Raw genomic sequence first — 16651 nt, forward strand, 5'->3', positions numbered from 1 at the left:
CAGAATATTTAGAATAATAATATAGAACTGACACCCTAGATGCTCTTCAGTTCTCACTTTCTCTTTCTCAGTGACCTTGGAAGCTGTGCGCCCCTCAGGAGATAAGTATAAGATGTCCCTACATCACTGCTTGGAGGACAAAAGCCCAAGACAGTGGCCTGACTCTCATTGAAATAGGACATGAATGATAAGTAAGACTTTGTTATATTGAGCTGCCGAGATTTTAGGGTTTGCTATACAAGCATAACCTGCCCATTCTGACAATTATGCCTCTCTACCTACAGGCTCTACTGTTGGAGGGCCTCAGGGCAGGTGCTGGAGGCGGGTGACAAAGAGACATGGGACCAGGATAGGTATGTTGGGAATGAGATTCAGAGAATACTCTAGGTCGAAGGGGTGGTTGTGGCTTCTGTCATTACATCCATGTCTCCTTATATTCCCATCCCATTTCCCAATGTAGTCATTTCATTGAAGCAGCACAACACCAGGTGCCAGGAATCCTGGTCCTGGTATTATTATTCCCAGGCTGTGTGGCCCTGGGCAAGTGTCTACCCCTATCCGGGCATAGTTTCCCTTTCCTTAAAATGGAGGTAACATCCCTGCCCTGTGAACTTCTAATGAGACAGTGAGAAAGTTGTGGGAGCTTCTAACGCAATGATTTGGGGGAGGCTCTAAGCTCTCTTTGACCCCTTCTTCTACTTCGAGACCTTCTCCCCCATGCCTCATACCCCAGGCCTGAATCTGAGCGCGATTATTGCTTGGTGACCAGGTCAGTATTGGTGTTTCCTTCGTGTTCGGTATCTTTCCTGGGCATATGCAGTGGGCTTTTTCATGGTGAGGAGATTAGAGACTTATTGCAGCTTTTGGTAATGGCTAGAGAGGGGTAGAAGGTACCTTTCAAGGCTCCTTACAGGATGATAGAGAACAGTCACTTCCATTGCCTATATCTGGGGTGAGCCCTAATGATCAGAGGGATCTCACAGGTATCTTCCAAGTCAAAATGCTATAGAATTTTGGACTGTCTTTTAATGGAATCTGAGTCATAATGGAATCAAGCAAAGAAAGAATGCAGAACACTGAACCCATCATACAGACCCTCATTTCTCAGCTGAAAGCCATGCAGAAGAAGCTGCCCTGCCTCCTTCCTGCTCAACCTCCTCTTCATCATACTTCTCCTGGTGGCCCGGCTCAGCTTCCGGCTCCCTCCCTTTCCCCTGTCCTGCCTCTTGTCCCTATTACTTCCATGTCTCTTCACCCTGTGCCGGCCTTAGTCACCGGTTACTCAGACCAACCTGGTCCTCCTCCTACCTCATGCCCAGATCGTCTCCCTCCTCTTACCAGTTTTGCCCCTTCCCACCTTCCTACCTGGGTCACCTCAACCCTTGCCTGTGCCCCTGCTCCTCCTACCACCTGCCTTCCTCCTCTCCCTCTCCCTTCCATTCGCCGCCCCTTTCGACTTGCTCCCCTCTTCTCCCACACCCCTCCCTTTACTCCTGATTCTCCTTCTCACCCCGCTTCCCCCCCCACCTGCCAGGGCCTTGGGCACAGATAAGCTTGCCATGCTCCTGCTAGGACATCTGCCCCAACCAGCCCTCACTAGGCATGATGATTACTACACTCCATTGTCAGAACCTTGTGTCCCTACCAGTGGGACACCTGGCCTATCCCAGAACTCCTGAGACTGTAGTACCCAAGATCCTGGTGACCCAGTGGACATGGGGGACACTGGATGATGACCAGCAGTCATACGACCTGGAGGGTCACCTCCCTCAGGTAGGGGCTTCTTTTCCAAGATAGTGTTCTCAGCCACCCCCACCCCATGTCTTGGTTATTTTGCATCTGAATTTAGCGTATGCCCCTATTCCCAATCCTTATGGCAAATATAAATGGAGATCTTACTTTTACATAAGAGACTCCACAAGGAGTAAAGCATAGGAAAAATTGAATTCCGATTATCCCTATTTGTCTCAACACTTAATTCATGGACACTGGTGCACACACACAGACACACACCACCCTGCACCAGCATTCCTGTCACCATAACCCTGTGCAGATATCAGCACAGAAGTACGAGGCAGCTTTGGCCTGATCATGTGATTGAAATGCTCCTGAGACGTTCTGTTTTCCCGGCCCTTTTATACAATACAAAACACTTGGGATCTCTCAGTTTGTTTCTATATCATATACAGTTGAGGTCCATTTGGCCATAGGATACATTTATCTTGGAATTGGGAAACTTTTTTTTTTTTTAACCTCAGGAGCAGAGGATTAAGTTAATATGTCTCCTTTGTTCATAACATGCTTTATCATGGGCCTGTACAAGACCCCTCTCTTATTTTATTTACTTTTATTTACTTTTATGCCTATTATTTCTACTCCCCTCATAAAAATCCTCTCAAAATATTTTGATATGTATGTGTATGCATTCTTGCAAAATACGTGGTGGTATTTTGTTTGCTTTTATTAAAAAAAATTCAGACATATTATGTGCTAGATTTCATTCTGTTTACTACCTTTTCATTCAGCACTCTGTTTTTAAGATTTATCTATGTGTATGTGTGTCATCTGTGCTTCTAACTACTCGCTGTACCCTGCTCACTGTCTCCTCCATATGATACACATCCATTTTTCCAGTGACACACGGACACCTAGATTTACTCTCTCTACCATGGCAGACAATTCTGAACTGACCATCCCTATACACTCCCTCTTTTGATACCATGTGGTAGTTCTCTGGGATAGTGCCCAGCACCGGGAGCGCTGAATTAAAAGGTGCTTCAGTTGAATCTTCCATCATTCATGTACAAGTGTTGTTGTTGGGATGAGTTGTTCATTATATATATTCATAAGTCAAGTTCGGTAAGCTCCCTCTAGGCCATTGATACGCCTAAGACCTAGGAAATGTAATAATTTTATCAAACCTATAAGATATCTTTTAGTTTTGTCGAGGTCAAGACTTTTATAACAAGCTTAAATTTTAAAAATATTCCTGGATCTCAGTAGATGTTCTTTATAAATCTCTGGAGCTTTGAGACAAGTACAACACATATGAATCAAGACTTTAGACTCTCTTCTCAACTGCCAGCACCAGCAAACATTAGCTAATGGATCAATGCTCATTGTCAAACTTTATTTATAAAGGAGCTGCCTGCCAGTCTACTTCTACAACTTCTTTACATCTTGTTCTTATAATTATTAGAATTACTAATCACAAATCTTACCGTTATATGTCAATCCATAAGGCCTCACAATTTCAAAAGCTGTCAGGTTCTTCAGCAAGTTTTTTTTTCTTTAAGCAGATTGATCCTCCTGCATCCCTTAGTCCTGCCTGGTCGGTTGGCCTTTCTTGAAGGGGATCTGCCTTTGTAATTGTCCCGTTGCACCACTCGGGCCTATGGCAAAACCATGGAAGATGCAAGATTAGCGATGGCTGAGCTAGAGAAAAATGCAGGGGTCTCCCCTCTGAGACATCGTGACTTGAGTTGCCTGAGTAACTTTCTTCCAGGTGCACCATCTCATTTGTATCCCAGGAATAATCCAAAATAATTCTCTATGACCACCGAGGCTTTCTCACTCAGAGAATCCACATCCTTCAGGAAGACAGTTTTCCAATGTTCCTGTCAAAACTGTGACCCTCTCAAATGGCCCTTGCCCTGGAATTTACAAGGGACCAGGGTTTGGAAGGATATTCTAGATCATAGGCATCTGATTTACAGATGCTATTTTAAAAATAGATATTACTGAGGTATAATTTACATAAAATAAAATGCCTCCATTTTAGGGGTACAGTTTAATGCATTTTGATAAATGTATATACACATGTAACCGCTACAACAATCCAGGTATGTAATATTTCCGTCATGACCCCCAAATTCCTTTGTGCTCCTTTGCAGTCAATACCACCTACCCCAAATCCCTGGGCAAAACTCATTGACATTTTGTCCCTATAGATTAGTTTTATATGTTCTAGAATTTTCTATAACAGTACTTAACCCTTTTGTGCCTGGTTTCTTTCATTCAACATGCTGTTTTTGCAATCTATGTTGTTGCCTATATCCATAGTTCATTCTATTTACTTCTGAGTGGTATCCCATTATACATATATACCACAAATCATTTTTTCCATCGTGCCTGTTGCTAGATGTGACAATTATCAACTTGTTGCCTCTCAAACTCCAAATTTATTACCTTTCGTTACCTACTCTGTGTCAAAGTGCGATAGCCCCTTTTAAGTATTTCTACTTTGCAGAGAGAACAGTATTGAGTTTCGTCAGTAGATGGCGCTGGAGGGACACTGCAGGTGAAGAAACTTCTTTTCCGGGTCCACTGTACTTCGCTTCTCTTCTACAGATAGCACTGCCTTCAGAGGCACAGGCACGTGGACATCCACTAGCATTCTGCCCCCACTGTGCGTCCGGAGCACACAATGCCTGTAAGATCACAGCCCCAGGCCTAGCCCAGTGCCCACCTCACTCTCATTGTGGACTCTGCCCACGTCAGGCTTGCACCGACTTTGTTGGTGAGCAGGCTCCTGGCACTCTGTCTTTAGCTGGACGTATGTTTTTCTTTCTCCTGATAACCACTTAGGAGTGAAATTGCTATGTCATGTGGTCAGTGTGTAAGAAATTTATGAGAAATTGCCAAACTGTTTAACAAAGTGGTTGTACCATTTTATATTTTCATCAAAAATTCTGCTCCATATCACCACCAACTCTTGATATTGCCAGTCCTTAATTCTAGTGGGTATGCAGTTCCCTGATGAACATGGGTGATGAGTATCTCTTATTGGCAATTTGTGTATCATCTTTAGTGACACGTCTGTTCAAATCTTGTGCCCATTTTCACTTGAGTTGTCTTATTTATTAAGTTATCATCTTATTATGAGTCTTAATGCTGTCTTTCAAAGAGAAGAAATTTTAATTTTGATAAAATCTAATTTATCTCTTTATTTTATTTTAGGGTTAGTGCTTTTTATTGAGGTATAATTGACATATAACATTATATTAGTTTCAGGTGTACAATATTTGATTCAGTATTTGTATCCACTGTGAAATCACCACAATAAGTCTAGTAACCATCCATCACCATATATAGTTAGAAAAAATATCTTTTTTCTTGCAATGAAGACTTTTAAGATTTACTCTTAGCAACTTTCAGATATGCAATATAGCGTTATTAACAATAGTCACCATGCTGCACATTATTTCCCTATGACTATTTTATAACTGGAAGTTTTGGCCCCTTTTGCCCATTTCGCCCACTCTTCTGGCAACCACCAATCTGTTCTCTGTATCTATGAGCTTGGCTTTTGTGTTTTGTTTGTTTTGTTTTTTAGATTCTACATATAAGTGAGATCATATGGTATTTGTCTTTCTGACTTATTTCACTTAGCATAATGTCCTCAAGTGTCATCTGTGTTGTCACAAATGGCAAGTTTTCATTTTTTTTTATATTAAACTGTCTCATCCAAAAACAGGGAATGTCTCTTCATTTATTCAGATCACCAACGCTGTTATTAATGTGAAGATTCTTTCTAAAGAGATCTTATTGTACATATCATATATCACCTCTTTATCCCTTCATCGGTCAATGAACACTTAGCTCACTTCCACATCTTGGCTATTATAAATAATGTTGCAATGAACATTTTTGAATTTTTGAATTAGTGTTTTTATTTTCCTTGGATAAATACCCAGAATTGGAATTGCTGGTTCATATGGTAGTTCTATTTTTAATTTTTGAAGATCCTCCATACTGTTTTCCATAGTAGCTGCACCGATTTACATTCCCACAAACAGTGCACAGGTTCTGCATATAATTGGACCAGGTAATGTCAAGTTGATCTCTGTACTGGCTTCACCAACTATATCTCCATGTCCCTGTCATCATTTAGCATTATCCAGTTTTCTAATTTTGGAGGTCTATTATAGGTATAAAGTGATATCTCATTATTATTTTAATTTGCATTTCTGATTATAGTAATTCTGAAGTTACTTTCATATGCTTATTAGCTTTTGCAGTTTGCTTGTTCATTTCCTTTGACCAGTTTTCCATTGAAGTTGCTGTCTTTTTATTGCTGATTTGCAAGACTTCCTTGTATGTTCTAGCTATTAATGCCATTTTTTGACATTGCAAATTACTATTCTGTAATGTTTATTAACTTTTGTCCATGATGTCATTCATTAAATAGAAATTCTTACTTTTAATGTAATCACAACATAGTTTTTTTAATGTATGATTTGTGCTTTTGAAATTTTAAAAGTTCTTCCATGACTTTAGTTCATAAAAATATTTCTTACATTTTCTTTTATTAATTTTACATTTTACCTTTCAATTTGGGATCTATTAAACCATCTAGGACTTACTTTAGTATCTTGGTTTAGGTAGGGATTTTTTTGTCCAGCTAGTGATCCAGTTTTCCTAATACATATTTTAAACAGTTCTTTTCCCTTATTGTTTTAAGGTGCCCTCTTTGTCATATATTAATTTCTCAGCTATATATATGTCGATCTTTGAGTCTGCTCTTTTTTTCTTTAAACAGAAGTTGATTTAACCATTCATGGACTTATATTATTGCATATAAGTTGTAGAGTAAGTTTAGTAGAGTAAGTAGTTCTTAACATACCAACTGAAAATTTTATTTATGTTACAGCGAGTTTATAGATTAGTTTGGGGAAAGTTAATATCTTTACATTAAGCTGTCTCATTCAAGAACAGGGAATGTCTCTTCATTTATTCAGTTACCAACTCTGTTATTAATGTGAACATTCTCTCCATAGAGACCTATGTGTTCTTAAATAATCCCTACTTAATAATGTAAATCGCTATTGTGGATATCACCTGCTTATTTATTGATTATTGCTGTTATAGAAAAATGCAATTGATTTTTGTAAGGTGATCTTTTATCCAGCAACCTTGCTGAATGCTCTTATTAGTTCTAATAACTTATTCTTTTTTTTAATTAGGTAGTAATCAAATTATCTATAAATGATAGTTTTATCTCTTCTCTTTCAACGCTCACACTTCTTCTTTTTCCCTTTATGGCACTGTACAGGATTCCTACAACTATGTTAAATGGTAGCAATGATAGTGGACCTCTTTGTGTTGATCTTAATCTTAAAGAGAGTGTGTCTAAAGTGTTCCATTAACATAATATTTGCTGTAGGTTTTTTGATATATGACTTTATCAAATTAATAGTTACCTTGACTTTACTAAGAGTTTTTATTATGAATAAGACTAAACCTTATAAAATGCTTTTTCTACATTAGGATAATTATGATTTTTCTCCTTTAGCCTATTACTGTGGTGAATTACAGTGATGAATTTTTCTGATAATAATGAACCATCCTTGCATTCCTGAGACAAATATCATTTGATTATCATTTATTATTTTTTAATATACTGTTGGATTTCATAATTTGTATTTAGGGTTTTTGCATCTGCTAAATTCTATCTTCTTAGCATTTACTGTAGATTTTAGAATAGATACTTAAGGATACTTAGTTCATACTGACATTTTTTAATTTCACAAATTAAACATTGTAGTTTATAATATAAGTATGTTACTATTCACTAATTTTAAGAACCTATTTCTTTGATCACTTTTTTTATCTTGTATCTCAGCCCTTCCATCTGGGATCATTTTCCTTAATAACAGCAAAAGCATTTACTATGTGCCAGGCACTGTTCTGAGCACTTTAAACATATTCTCATTTTAATCACCCAATAATCCTATGGGGTACGGACTATATTCCTTCTGTCTAAAGAACGTCCTTTAGGATTTCTTTCTCTGGATCTGTTTTTGTTGTTTGTCCATTTTTGGAAATAATTTTGCTGGCTAGACACACAGAAATCCTTAAACTCATGAGAGTGTATGGGATGTCTCAGGGAGAGAGCATAAGCAGAAAAGAAGTAAAAGACAGAAACTTGGACAGCATCAGAGCTCGTATATTGGTCTCACGAGCCTTCTTTCAAGAGATGGTGCCTACTAAGGGCCAGAGCCAAAGCAGTGGAGGTCACTTGAAAGGTTCTTGAGTTAGAAAATGCCAGCCTTTCCCTAGCAAGCAAGTGCTGTGACCTCTACTTTTCCTTTATCTATTTTTTATACCCCTAGACTCAGTCCTAGGAGGACAGAATGCCAGCCTTTCCCTAGCAAGCATAAAAAGGATAAAGCCTTTTCCTTTATCCATTTTTTATACCCCTAGACTCAGTCCTAGGAGGACAATGGCACTGCCCAGAAGTGAGTAAATGTTAACATATCTTTCTGTCCCTTCCTGAAGCAGGAGTGCTCCAGGAATCAATGATTAATGTAGTTCACAGCAGTGGAGGTCTACTTGCTATGTTTATTGCTTGTATCATATGTGGCTTAAATAAACAAGAGTGCCCCAGCCATATGCCGGAGCAGAGCTGCTGGACCCAAGAGCTCAGAAAGAAGTGAACAGTAGATTGTAAGCCTTTGCTCCCTCTATGTGGCTCTGGGGATCCCTTGTGGAGTCTGTGGGAATAGAAGCTTTTAGGGCCTGTAAGCAGGGACCGTGGGAGGCAGAGCCTGGAAGTTGCCTGGATCAGTCATTCCACGACCCTAGACATCACGGTGGCAACAGAGTTCCCAAACAAGAGTCAGAGGCCCAGGTCACATTTTTTCCAGGCCTTTTTCTGAGATATATTGCTCTCTCTTGCCTCTCAGCCAAGGCATCCTCTTCCTCTTTGTTTCAGTCACATGACACCTTGTTTTCTCTCTCCTAGAATTAAGAACCATCTTCAGAAAGCAACACATGAGACCATTTTCAAACTGACTTTAATCATTTTTTGCTGCCCAAATACTGTACATGCAGAAGCCATGTGAAGAATTTTCTCCTCAAGGGAATTGGCAAGAATGTTGTACAGAACAGCCGGCAAGTCCTTCCCAGCCATCCACCTGCCACCCAGGAGCCACAACCAGTTTGGAAAGATGCTGCACATAGAAAACGTATAGAGCACAGATATAAAAGGCTAATTGCTTCTTATCTAAACAGTGTGCTTGTCAGTCCCTATCAGCTATCTCTTTCTTTGCAGGATGCATTTGGAAATTCTAAAAAAGGGGTCCCTGCCTCCCGTGAATTTACATTCTAAAGGAGTGGATAGAAAAATCAGGCCAGCTTTTCCTAAGGAAGCAGCCACTCTGCTTGCTGAGATGTCATCTCGGTAAAAGACATTCTGGAGAGAGGAGTGGTTGAAGAAGCGAAATACATGGAAGGGAAATAAATTCTCTCTCTCTTTCCATCAGCGAGCATTTCCTTTAAAATCCTCAGATGTTCAACTCTCTCATGGATGTCATTCTAGAAGCTGAAATGAGGACTGACCTAGCCTCATCTGCTGGTGGGGATACTGACCTTCACAGGATGCAGCTGAGGTTGTGACATCACATCAGCACCTTGAAAACTGTCCATTGTAGATACCCCTTAATTATTTTCATCATTACATAAGAATAAAAGAGAGAGAGAGAGCAAACCACAAAGAGGTGGAATCAGTCTGTTAGGATTCCCCGAGTTCTTGTCAGAAGTAGCATCTGAGTATGGATGGATGAGGACCTGAACCCAGCTTGGGCACCTGGGGCTGGAAGAAACCAGCCTGTGAAACCAGGTGCCACATGCACCAGGCTTGCAACCCTCATCAGCTCCAGGTCAGACTTTTAAAACCTGAAGGGAACCATGGAGCAACTAGCAAATGCTCTGATTTTGCAGATGAGAAAGCTGAGGCCCAGAAAAGTGAGGAGTCTTGCACATGGTCACAGTTTCTGGCAAACTTTATGGAACAGCCTTTGATGCTCTGTAGCCAGCTGTTCAGGCCACTGGCCAATGGGGCGGATGCTCTGTTGCCCCAGGAATTCCCAGGGCTCATTTCTGTCAGACAAGCTCTCTGGAATCCAGTCCCAGGGACCCTTCCTGGCATTGGCATGAACTTGGGAAGCCCAAGGCCCTTGTCCTTACTGGCCAACTTTCCAACCAAAGCGCTGGAAGTTGCCAAAGCATTCATGCTTTCCAACGAGGACTCACCCCCAGCCAGTCTAGGCCCCTGAGAGGATGCAAGTTTCTCTCTCCCGTGTGGTTTCCCTCACAGGCACAGCCATGCTGGGCCCACAAAAGCCCGAGCTCAGGGTTGGGGGAAGGGGGAGTTGCTTTGCTACATGGAAAGATTAAGCCCTTTGTCAGAGAACAAGGTCCCATCATCAGGCAGGCCAACAAAGTTAGTGCCTAAGGAGGCCAAGTTGCTCTCTTTGGCATCACTGACATTGCTCTGAGATGCTCAGGCACTCTTTCAAAATAACCCTTTCCCAGACAGACCGGGATAATCCAGCCCCCATTAGGCCTCACCTGATCAGGTGGGGCTCCCCTGCCCTTCATTCACGATCTTTTTGTTTTGCCCCAATCTCTTCTGACCTGAGTGAAAGCAGACTTGAGGGAGAAGGCAGGGGACAACGTGTCCACATTCTCATCTCCTCCCTGATCCTCCAGTGAAAGATAATCCAGTATAGGAAGCAGCATTTTTAAGACCCTCTTTTACGTGTTGGGATGTTGGAGAAGAAAACGTTGAGGAGAGGAAGAGAAAGGTAGGGGTCTGCAGGACAGCGGGCCTCTTCTTTTCCATCTCCTTGCAGCCACTGGAGAAACACTGCTGGACAACCCCCCGGCCCTAAACGTCACACCATCTCTCTGAACTCAGGTGGAGGACACCTCATTACAATATCAAGCAAAGGCAGCAATTTCTTGCAGAATTTGCACAGTGCAGGAAGCAATCAGAGAAACAGAAGAGCAGCCTTACTGAAGCCCTGCTGCTTTCTGGGCCAAGGAAGATGGGGAATCGGAGGTATTAGGAGCTCTGGAGCCCCAGGGAAGGAGTGCAGGTCTCCTGGGCAGCAGGGCACGGAGCAAGAGCCTTGGTTGGGTGTCAGGGCTCCTGGTAACGCAGTCTAAGGTTGTGCTACATTTCATTTCCAAAGAAGTACCCTTGGAGGGTTCTATTGTCTTTAAAAGGGGTGGGGGAGGCTTATGCTCTCCTCAAGGCTGGCAGTAAAGAGCTCAGGTATGCTTGCCCTGGTGGGTGTCATGCCCTGGGGAGAACTGGCTTGACCTCGGTGTCTAACCGGCAGTGGTCCCAGGAGTGATGAGCTGCATGGGCGCCCACTCTCTGGAGCTTCTAGGTTCTGCCTCAGCCAATCCTGGCAATGCATAGCAAGAGCCTCCTAAGTGCTCCTTTCCTAAGAGAGCTGGGTGGTGGAAGAGACTGGATGGGGAGTAGTTTTGGAGATGGTTCTCCCCTGAAGGATCAATCCCCCATGTCAAACCAAGATTTGGCCCATTTAGTTGAGCCTGATTCATACCCAAGGCCCATCGTAGGCTTCCCTGTAGGTAAAGAGTCTATGAAAGAAGTGGAACAGATTGAACAGAGCCGAAATGTGAAGACAGATGCTCTGAATCATTCGCCACGGTTCCTGCCCACAGCCCAGCATCGCTGCAGGGCCATTTCTGTCTCTGTCACATCTTCCACGAATCCTGCCTGAGCAGAGGAAGATGAAATGACAGAGAGCCCCAGCCTGTAGTCACCTGGGTTTCACCTGGGGTAAGAACCCATATTGGAGTCAAGATACTGTACCGGGCACTGAGTGGTCTCAGGTGAGGGAGCATTCTTAGAGGATCATGTTCCTTCCTTCCCCACCATCCTCTCTTCAAAGGACAGATGCTACTCCCACCCCAGCCCCTGCCCAGGGAAGGCCAGGAGTCTCACTTGAACTCCCTCCTCTCCTGGGACAGGCTAGCTCCTGAGTAGCTTCTCAGACAAGCTCCTACATCCCGGAAGCTGAGAAACAAACCCTAAATCCAGCCAGTCACCATCACACGCAGCAGCCTCATGCAACTTCACCCGCATGGGGGAAAATCCAGGTAAGGGTTAGTCACTTATTTGGTGTAAAGGGTTAAAAAGAGTAATTCCCAAGGTCAACTTGGGGGCGGGAGATTACTTCCCATCAGAGAAGTGGAAGTGGGGAGTGGCCCAACTCCTGGGCAGTTTTGGCAGCTGAGGACTGCAGGCAGCTCAGCCCCTTACCAACACGTCAGGCCCCACCTCTGGCTGGAACTTGCCCTGTGCTAACCTACCTTCCGGCAGAGGCAAGGGGAACCGGCCTCCAGCTACCCAGCAGCAGCCGCTCTGCTGGCAGCTCCTACTTTCTCTTGTGACCTTTCTGGGCCCCTGGAGGAATGAGAGTGATCTCCTTCAGTGACACCCCCCATTCCCTGGGGGTGACTGCATGGTCTGAGGATCACCACTCAATGCTACATCAACAGATATCTACACTACCACAAATAATCCTACCACCCCAAGGTGCATTTCCACACCATCCTGAGGGTGACTTCTGTCAAGGTGAATACATCACAGACAGGACATAAAAATACCCTTCTTCAAGTGAGTTTCCTCCCTCTCCCCACCCACCCTAGGATCAAAGAGTACAGAGCCCTTTGCTTCATTTTAGAAGCATGAGAAAAGCATGCATTACTCAGTCCTGGCAATGGGAGAGTTTCTGCAGAAAGAGAAGACAAGACCCAGCTGCCTCCTCCCTCTCTTCCACGCACACGACAGTTCTGGTCTGTGATACAAGTTTGGAGGCTCCAGCAGGAGATGGGAGCCCAGGAGCTCACTGTGTTTGTCTCTTTACTGCCCATATTACCCACTCATTGTCTGTGGTCAGAACTGATGGGGTCTTGGCTTCTTCTCCATATTTCTTGGGCGAGAGGGTACTGGGCTCTGGCTTCAGCTTACTGTGGATCCCGCCAGAAAAGGAGGCCTTTTGGCAACAATAGCTGTATCTCCAGAGAGCCTCCACCTACACCCCTCCCTTGGAATCCACTTCCATGCCCATCCAGCTTTGGTTACAGATGGTGCCCAAGCGCTCAGGCCTGGAGACCTCTCCACCGCTCCCCTGGGTCGCTCCCCCACCTGGTGTATGTGGTTGGTTAGTCACTGCAGCATTGGGGGTGATGTCTGGGGAAGAGGCAGAGAGAGCTTGCCCCATACCTTGACCCCTCCAGCCATCTCTTTCTTCCCCACCAGACATGGACCCAAGGTCTGCTATACCTGTCTCCTGGGCAACCTCTCACCTTTCACCCTAGACTCGAGGAGGGAGAAGGACTAGTCTGGGTTTTCCTGAGCCAGACTTCAGGATTCCCAGCAGACATCTCACAAGATCCAGTCCGGATATTGGTCCCCACCCACGAGGCCCAGCTATCAAATCAAGTCAGAGTTAGAGTAGACTGGGGAAGCTCCAATCAGACAGGGGTGGGAAGCAGAGGCAGGTAGGTGCCTGAAGCAGGCCGCTCTCCAGGGGGCAGCAGTGGAGAGCAAAGGGACAGGGAGGCTGAGACAGGTGAGTATTGCTTGTACAGAGCTGGTGACTGTGGCAGTCTAGAGTCCAGAGCCAGGCTGTCCGTGGAGCCAAGAGGCTAGAGCCTACATGAGTCTGAACTCCCAGACAGGGACCCCGGTCTGAGAATGAGCAAAAAATAAGCCCCAAACGATCACCTTCATGCAGCTAATCCCCACAGGTCAGGATTCTCAACAGCGACTCAGAGCAAGTCAGCCCCCTCCCTCCTTATTTCAACAAATGGCCCTACCTTAAGGACCTCCTCACAGGCCAGGCCCCACCAGGATGAGCCCAGCAGGGGACAGGGCCACCCTCGGGGCCTGGGGAGAACATAGGTGCCTCCAGGGACTGTCTGCTGTGGCAGATTACATCCCCTCTGAGGCCAGCCTCCTGGATGTCAACACCCTACCGTCCGCACGTCCCGGGGTCCACTGGGAGAGCTCCTTTGGCATGTCAGAGGTGAGGAGGCTTGGAGGGACACAGGAGGTGAAGAACAGTGCTATGGAAGGTACTGGCAATTCCCTCTAAGGTATCTGGCCAGCAACCCTGGGAACTAAGACCTCCCCGTGTTTGGCCTGTAGGAAGGAGGTGGCTCCAGCCCAAGGGAGGAAGCAATCTCCAAGCCCTCAGCTTCCCAGGCATCTTTGCTCCCAGGGCCCTGGCCAAAGCACTAGACGAGCATGCTACATGCCGCAGATGCATTTAGTGGGAAAAGCTGCCAGAGTGCTTGGTAGGAGGAGGGGCGTCAGGGTTCCCAGAGGGGCCTCAGTGTGGCCAGCTGCAGTGGATGCTACATTCCTCAAAAAAAGCAGCAGTGCTGGAGAGGCAAAGGTGGAACAAAGAACAAGACAGAAAATTATGCAGGGACCACTAAGAGGCATAGGCAGGGACGCACGGGCCCCACCCTGCACACTGGACCAGGCAGGATGGACCAATGGCCATGTCCCCCTCTTCCATCCCTGGATTGAGGGGGAGTCGTAACCACACAAGACGCCTTTGGGTTTCTTTTCAACAAGACACAGAGACATAGATTCCAGCCCACGTAGTCACCAAGACTGACTATACCCGGACAGATGAACGGATATAACATGGTCACACACAGACACACAGACACACACACACACACAAACAAACACGTGCGCGCGCACGCACACACACACGCACACACACTACAGTCTCCACCGCCAGCTGGGACGGGCCCAGTAGCCAACAGGCATGCAGCAGGGTAAAGGGGCCAGAAAGACGTGACTATGTACAGGGGAGGAGGTGGTGGGCCAGCAGGCACCCCTTCCCGCACTGCATCCCGGCCTCTTCCTGAGGTCCTTAGGAGCACGAGGGGCTGGTGGCACTCTCCAGGGAGGACTGGGACAGGCGTCTGGTGAGGGATCCGAGCGTAGAGTCTGCCACGGAGGACGTGGGGAAGAGTTTGTACCAGCCGGTGACGGCGGCACTCAGGTCCAGCTCATCCAGCATGATCTGGGCCATGCCCATGAAGCACTTGTGGTCCATGCGGCCGTAGTCTCCCCAGACGATTACCTGCCAGTGGGGAAGAGGAGAGAAGCTGAGCCACCTCCCCGACTCCAGGCTGGGCAGTGGGCCCAGGAACCTACAAATTTTGCCAGGGCACAGATGGGACAGAGAAAGCCAAACCTGGATTGATTCCAGGCAATAACTTATCGAGCTCTTAAGAAGTGCCAGGCTCCATCCTTTGGGCCTTAAATACATCATCTCAATTGTTGCAACCATCTAGGCAGAGGTGCTGTGCATTATTATTCCCACAAAGAAGAAACTGCTGCTCAGAGAGGCTAATTAAGTAACCCCAAAATACACAGGACTTGGTGGCAGAGCCAGATTGGAACCTGGATCTGACTTCCAGAGCCTCTCAGTATCCAGATGATAGTCATCCCCAGGATGGAGCACAGTGAGAGTTCAGGATGTAGGTCACAGTTCCTGCTCTGCCACAAGCACCTTGCCCTCACTGGACCTCAGTGTTCACACCCATAAAAGTGGGTGAGGGGAATAGATAACTCAGTGATTTTCAAACTCTTGTTTTATCGAGGAACCCTTTTCTCAAAACAGAATCCCAATATATATAAAAACAGACACCCAAGACCACCCTTTCCCCCACAGATCCCAAGGTCCCTCAGTTCTTACTGTTTGCAACTCCAGGGGCCCCTGCTATGAAACCACCTCAGCCCAGAGAACAGCCCTAGACAAGAAGTCACACAGCCCAGACAATCCCCAGCTCAAGCCTCTCCTCTGCCACCTTCATGGCCTAAGGCAAAGTCAACGGCCTCCACCACCACCACTGTTACGGCTTAGTGAATAGCTGTCTGTGTGCCAAGCGCTGTGTGAGGCCCTCTACATGCGTCTCTCATTTAATCTTTACAACATACTACAGTTGGTAAGTGATCAAGCTGGAACTTGAACCCAGGACTGAACCCAGAGGCCGACCACCACTGTGCTCTGTCCCCATATAACCCCTTATGCACTTCAGGCACTTCATCCATGAAACGAGCATGACGAGCCCTCCCTTCCAGGACTGTAGTGAAGTGTGTTGTCACTCTCACGTAGTTGGGGTGAGAGTCACCCGAACCTGGGCTGAACTTGGCTCTCCAAGTTGCTAGCCAAAACCTCCAGCTAATCACTCCATCTTTACAAGACTGCGTCCTCATTTGTAAAATGGAGAGAATCATACCTGCTTCACAGGATCATCTCAAGGACAAAGTTAGGTCACATTTGGAAAGCACCTACCACAGAGCTTGGGGTGAAGCTAAAGCACAATAAACACCAGCACCAGCTGGAAGGGGGAGGTGCTGGTCAAACAGATCCTGCTTCTACCTTCCAGTGGTGCAACCTGGGGGCAATCGAGTTATCCTCCAAACCTTAGTTTCCTTATGAATCAACTGGAGGCAGTAATGCCTCCCTAGGTTGTGAAAATAAATAGGTGATGTGTACTAATGCATCTGGCATTAGCGCCTGGCCCAGAAGAAATCATAAATGAAACAAATTTTAAATTATGACTTGCAGTCTTTGCGAGTCACCCTGTCATACTCACCTGCAGCACCCTGCCCTGGGGCCCCTCATCAAAAAGCAGAGCCTGCTGGTATAGGGGGTCACAGGTCTTCTTGGCCACCTTTGTTTTCTTCTTGGCCAAGCAGGCCCCGTTCTCAAGCAGGTAAACCTTGATATAGGTAGCTGAGGGATAGGAGAAAGCACAATGGGAAGGGATTCAGGAGGAACTGCTGTGGCCTGCC

At 45.5% G+C, this 16651-nt stretch overlaps 1 protein-coding gene and 1 pseudogene across 1 annotated transcript in view; both read right to left on the reverse strand.

Annotated features, from left to right (window-relative positions):
* Nucleotides 1-2794, reverse strand: part of LOC102887374 — a 4221-nt pseudogene extending 1427 nt beyond the window's left edge.
* Nucleotides 2795-14376: 11582 nt separating this feature from the next.
* RIMS3 (regulating synaptic membrane exocytosis 3) overlaps nt 14377-16651 on the reverse strand; it is a 33496-nt gene continuing 31221 nt past the window's right edge. Inside the window, exons 7-8 of the mRNA XM_006903978.3 lie at nt 16453-16592; nt 14377-14930 (exon numbers count right to left, since the gene is read on the reverse strand). Coding sequence (XP_006904040.1) covers nt 14718-14930; nt 16453-16592 — 353 coding nt within the window. The 3' untranslated portion in view covers nt 14377-14717. The remainder of the gene's footprint in view (nt 14931-16452; nt 16593-16651) is intronic.

The sequence above is a fragment of the Pteropus alecto genome, unplaced genomic scaffold (assembly GCF_000325575.1).
Source record: "Pteropus alecto unplaced genomic scaffold, ASM32557v1 scaffold170, whole genome shotgun sequence".
Classification (NCBI taxonomy): domain Eukaryota; kingdom Metazoa; phylum Chordata; class Mammalia; order Chiroptera; family Pteropodidae; genus Pteropus; species Pteropus alecto.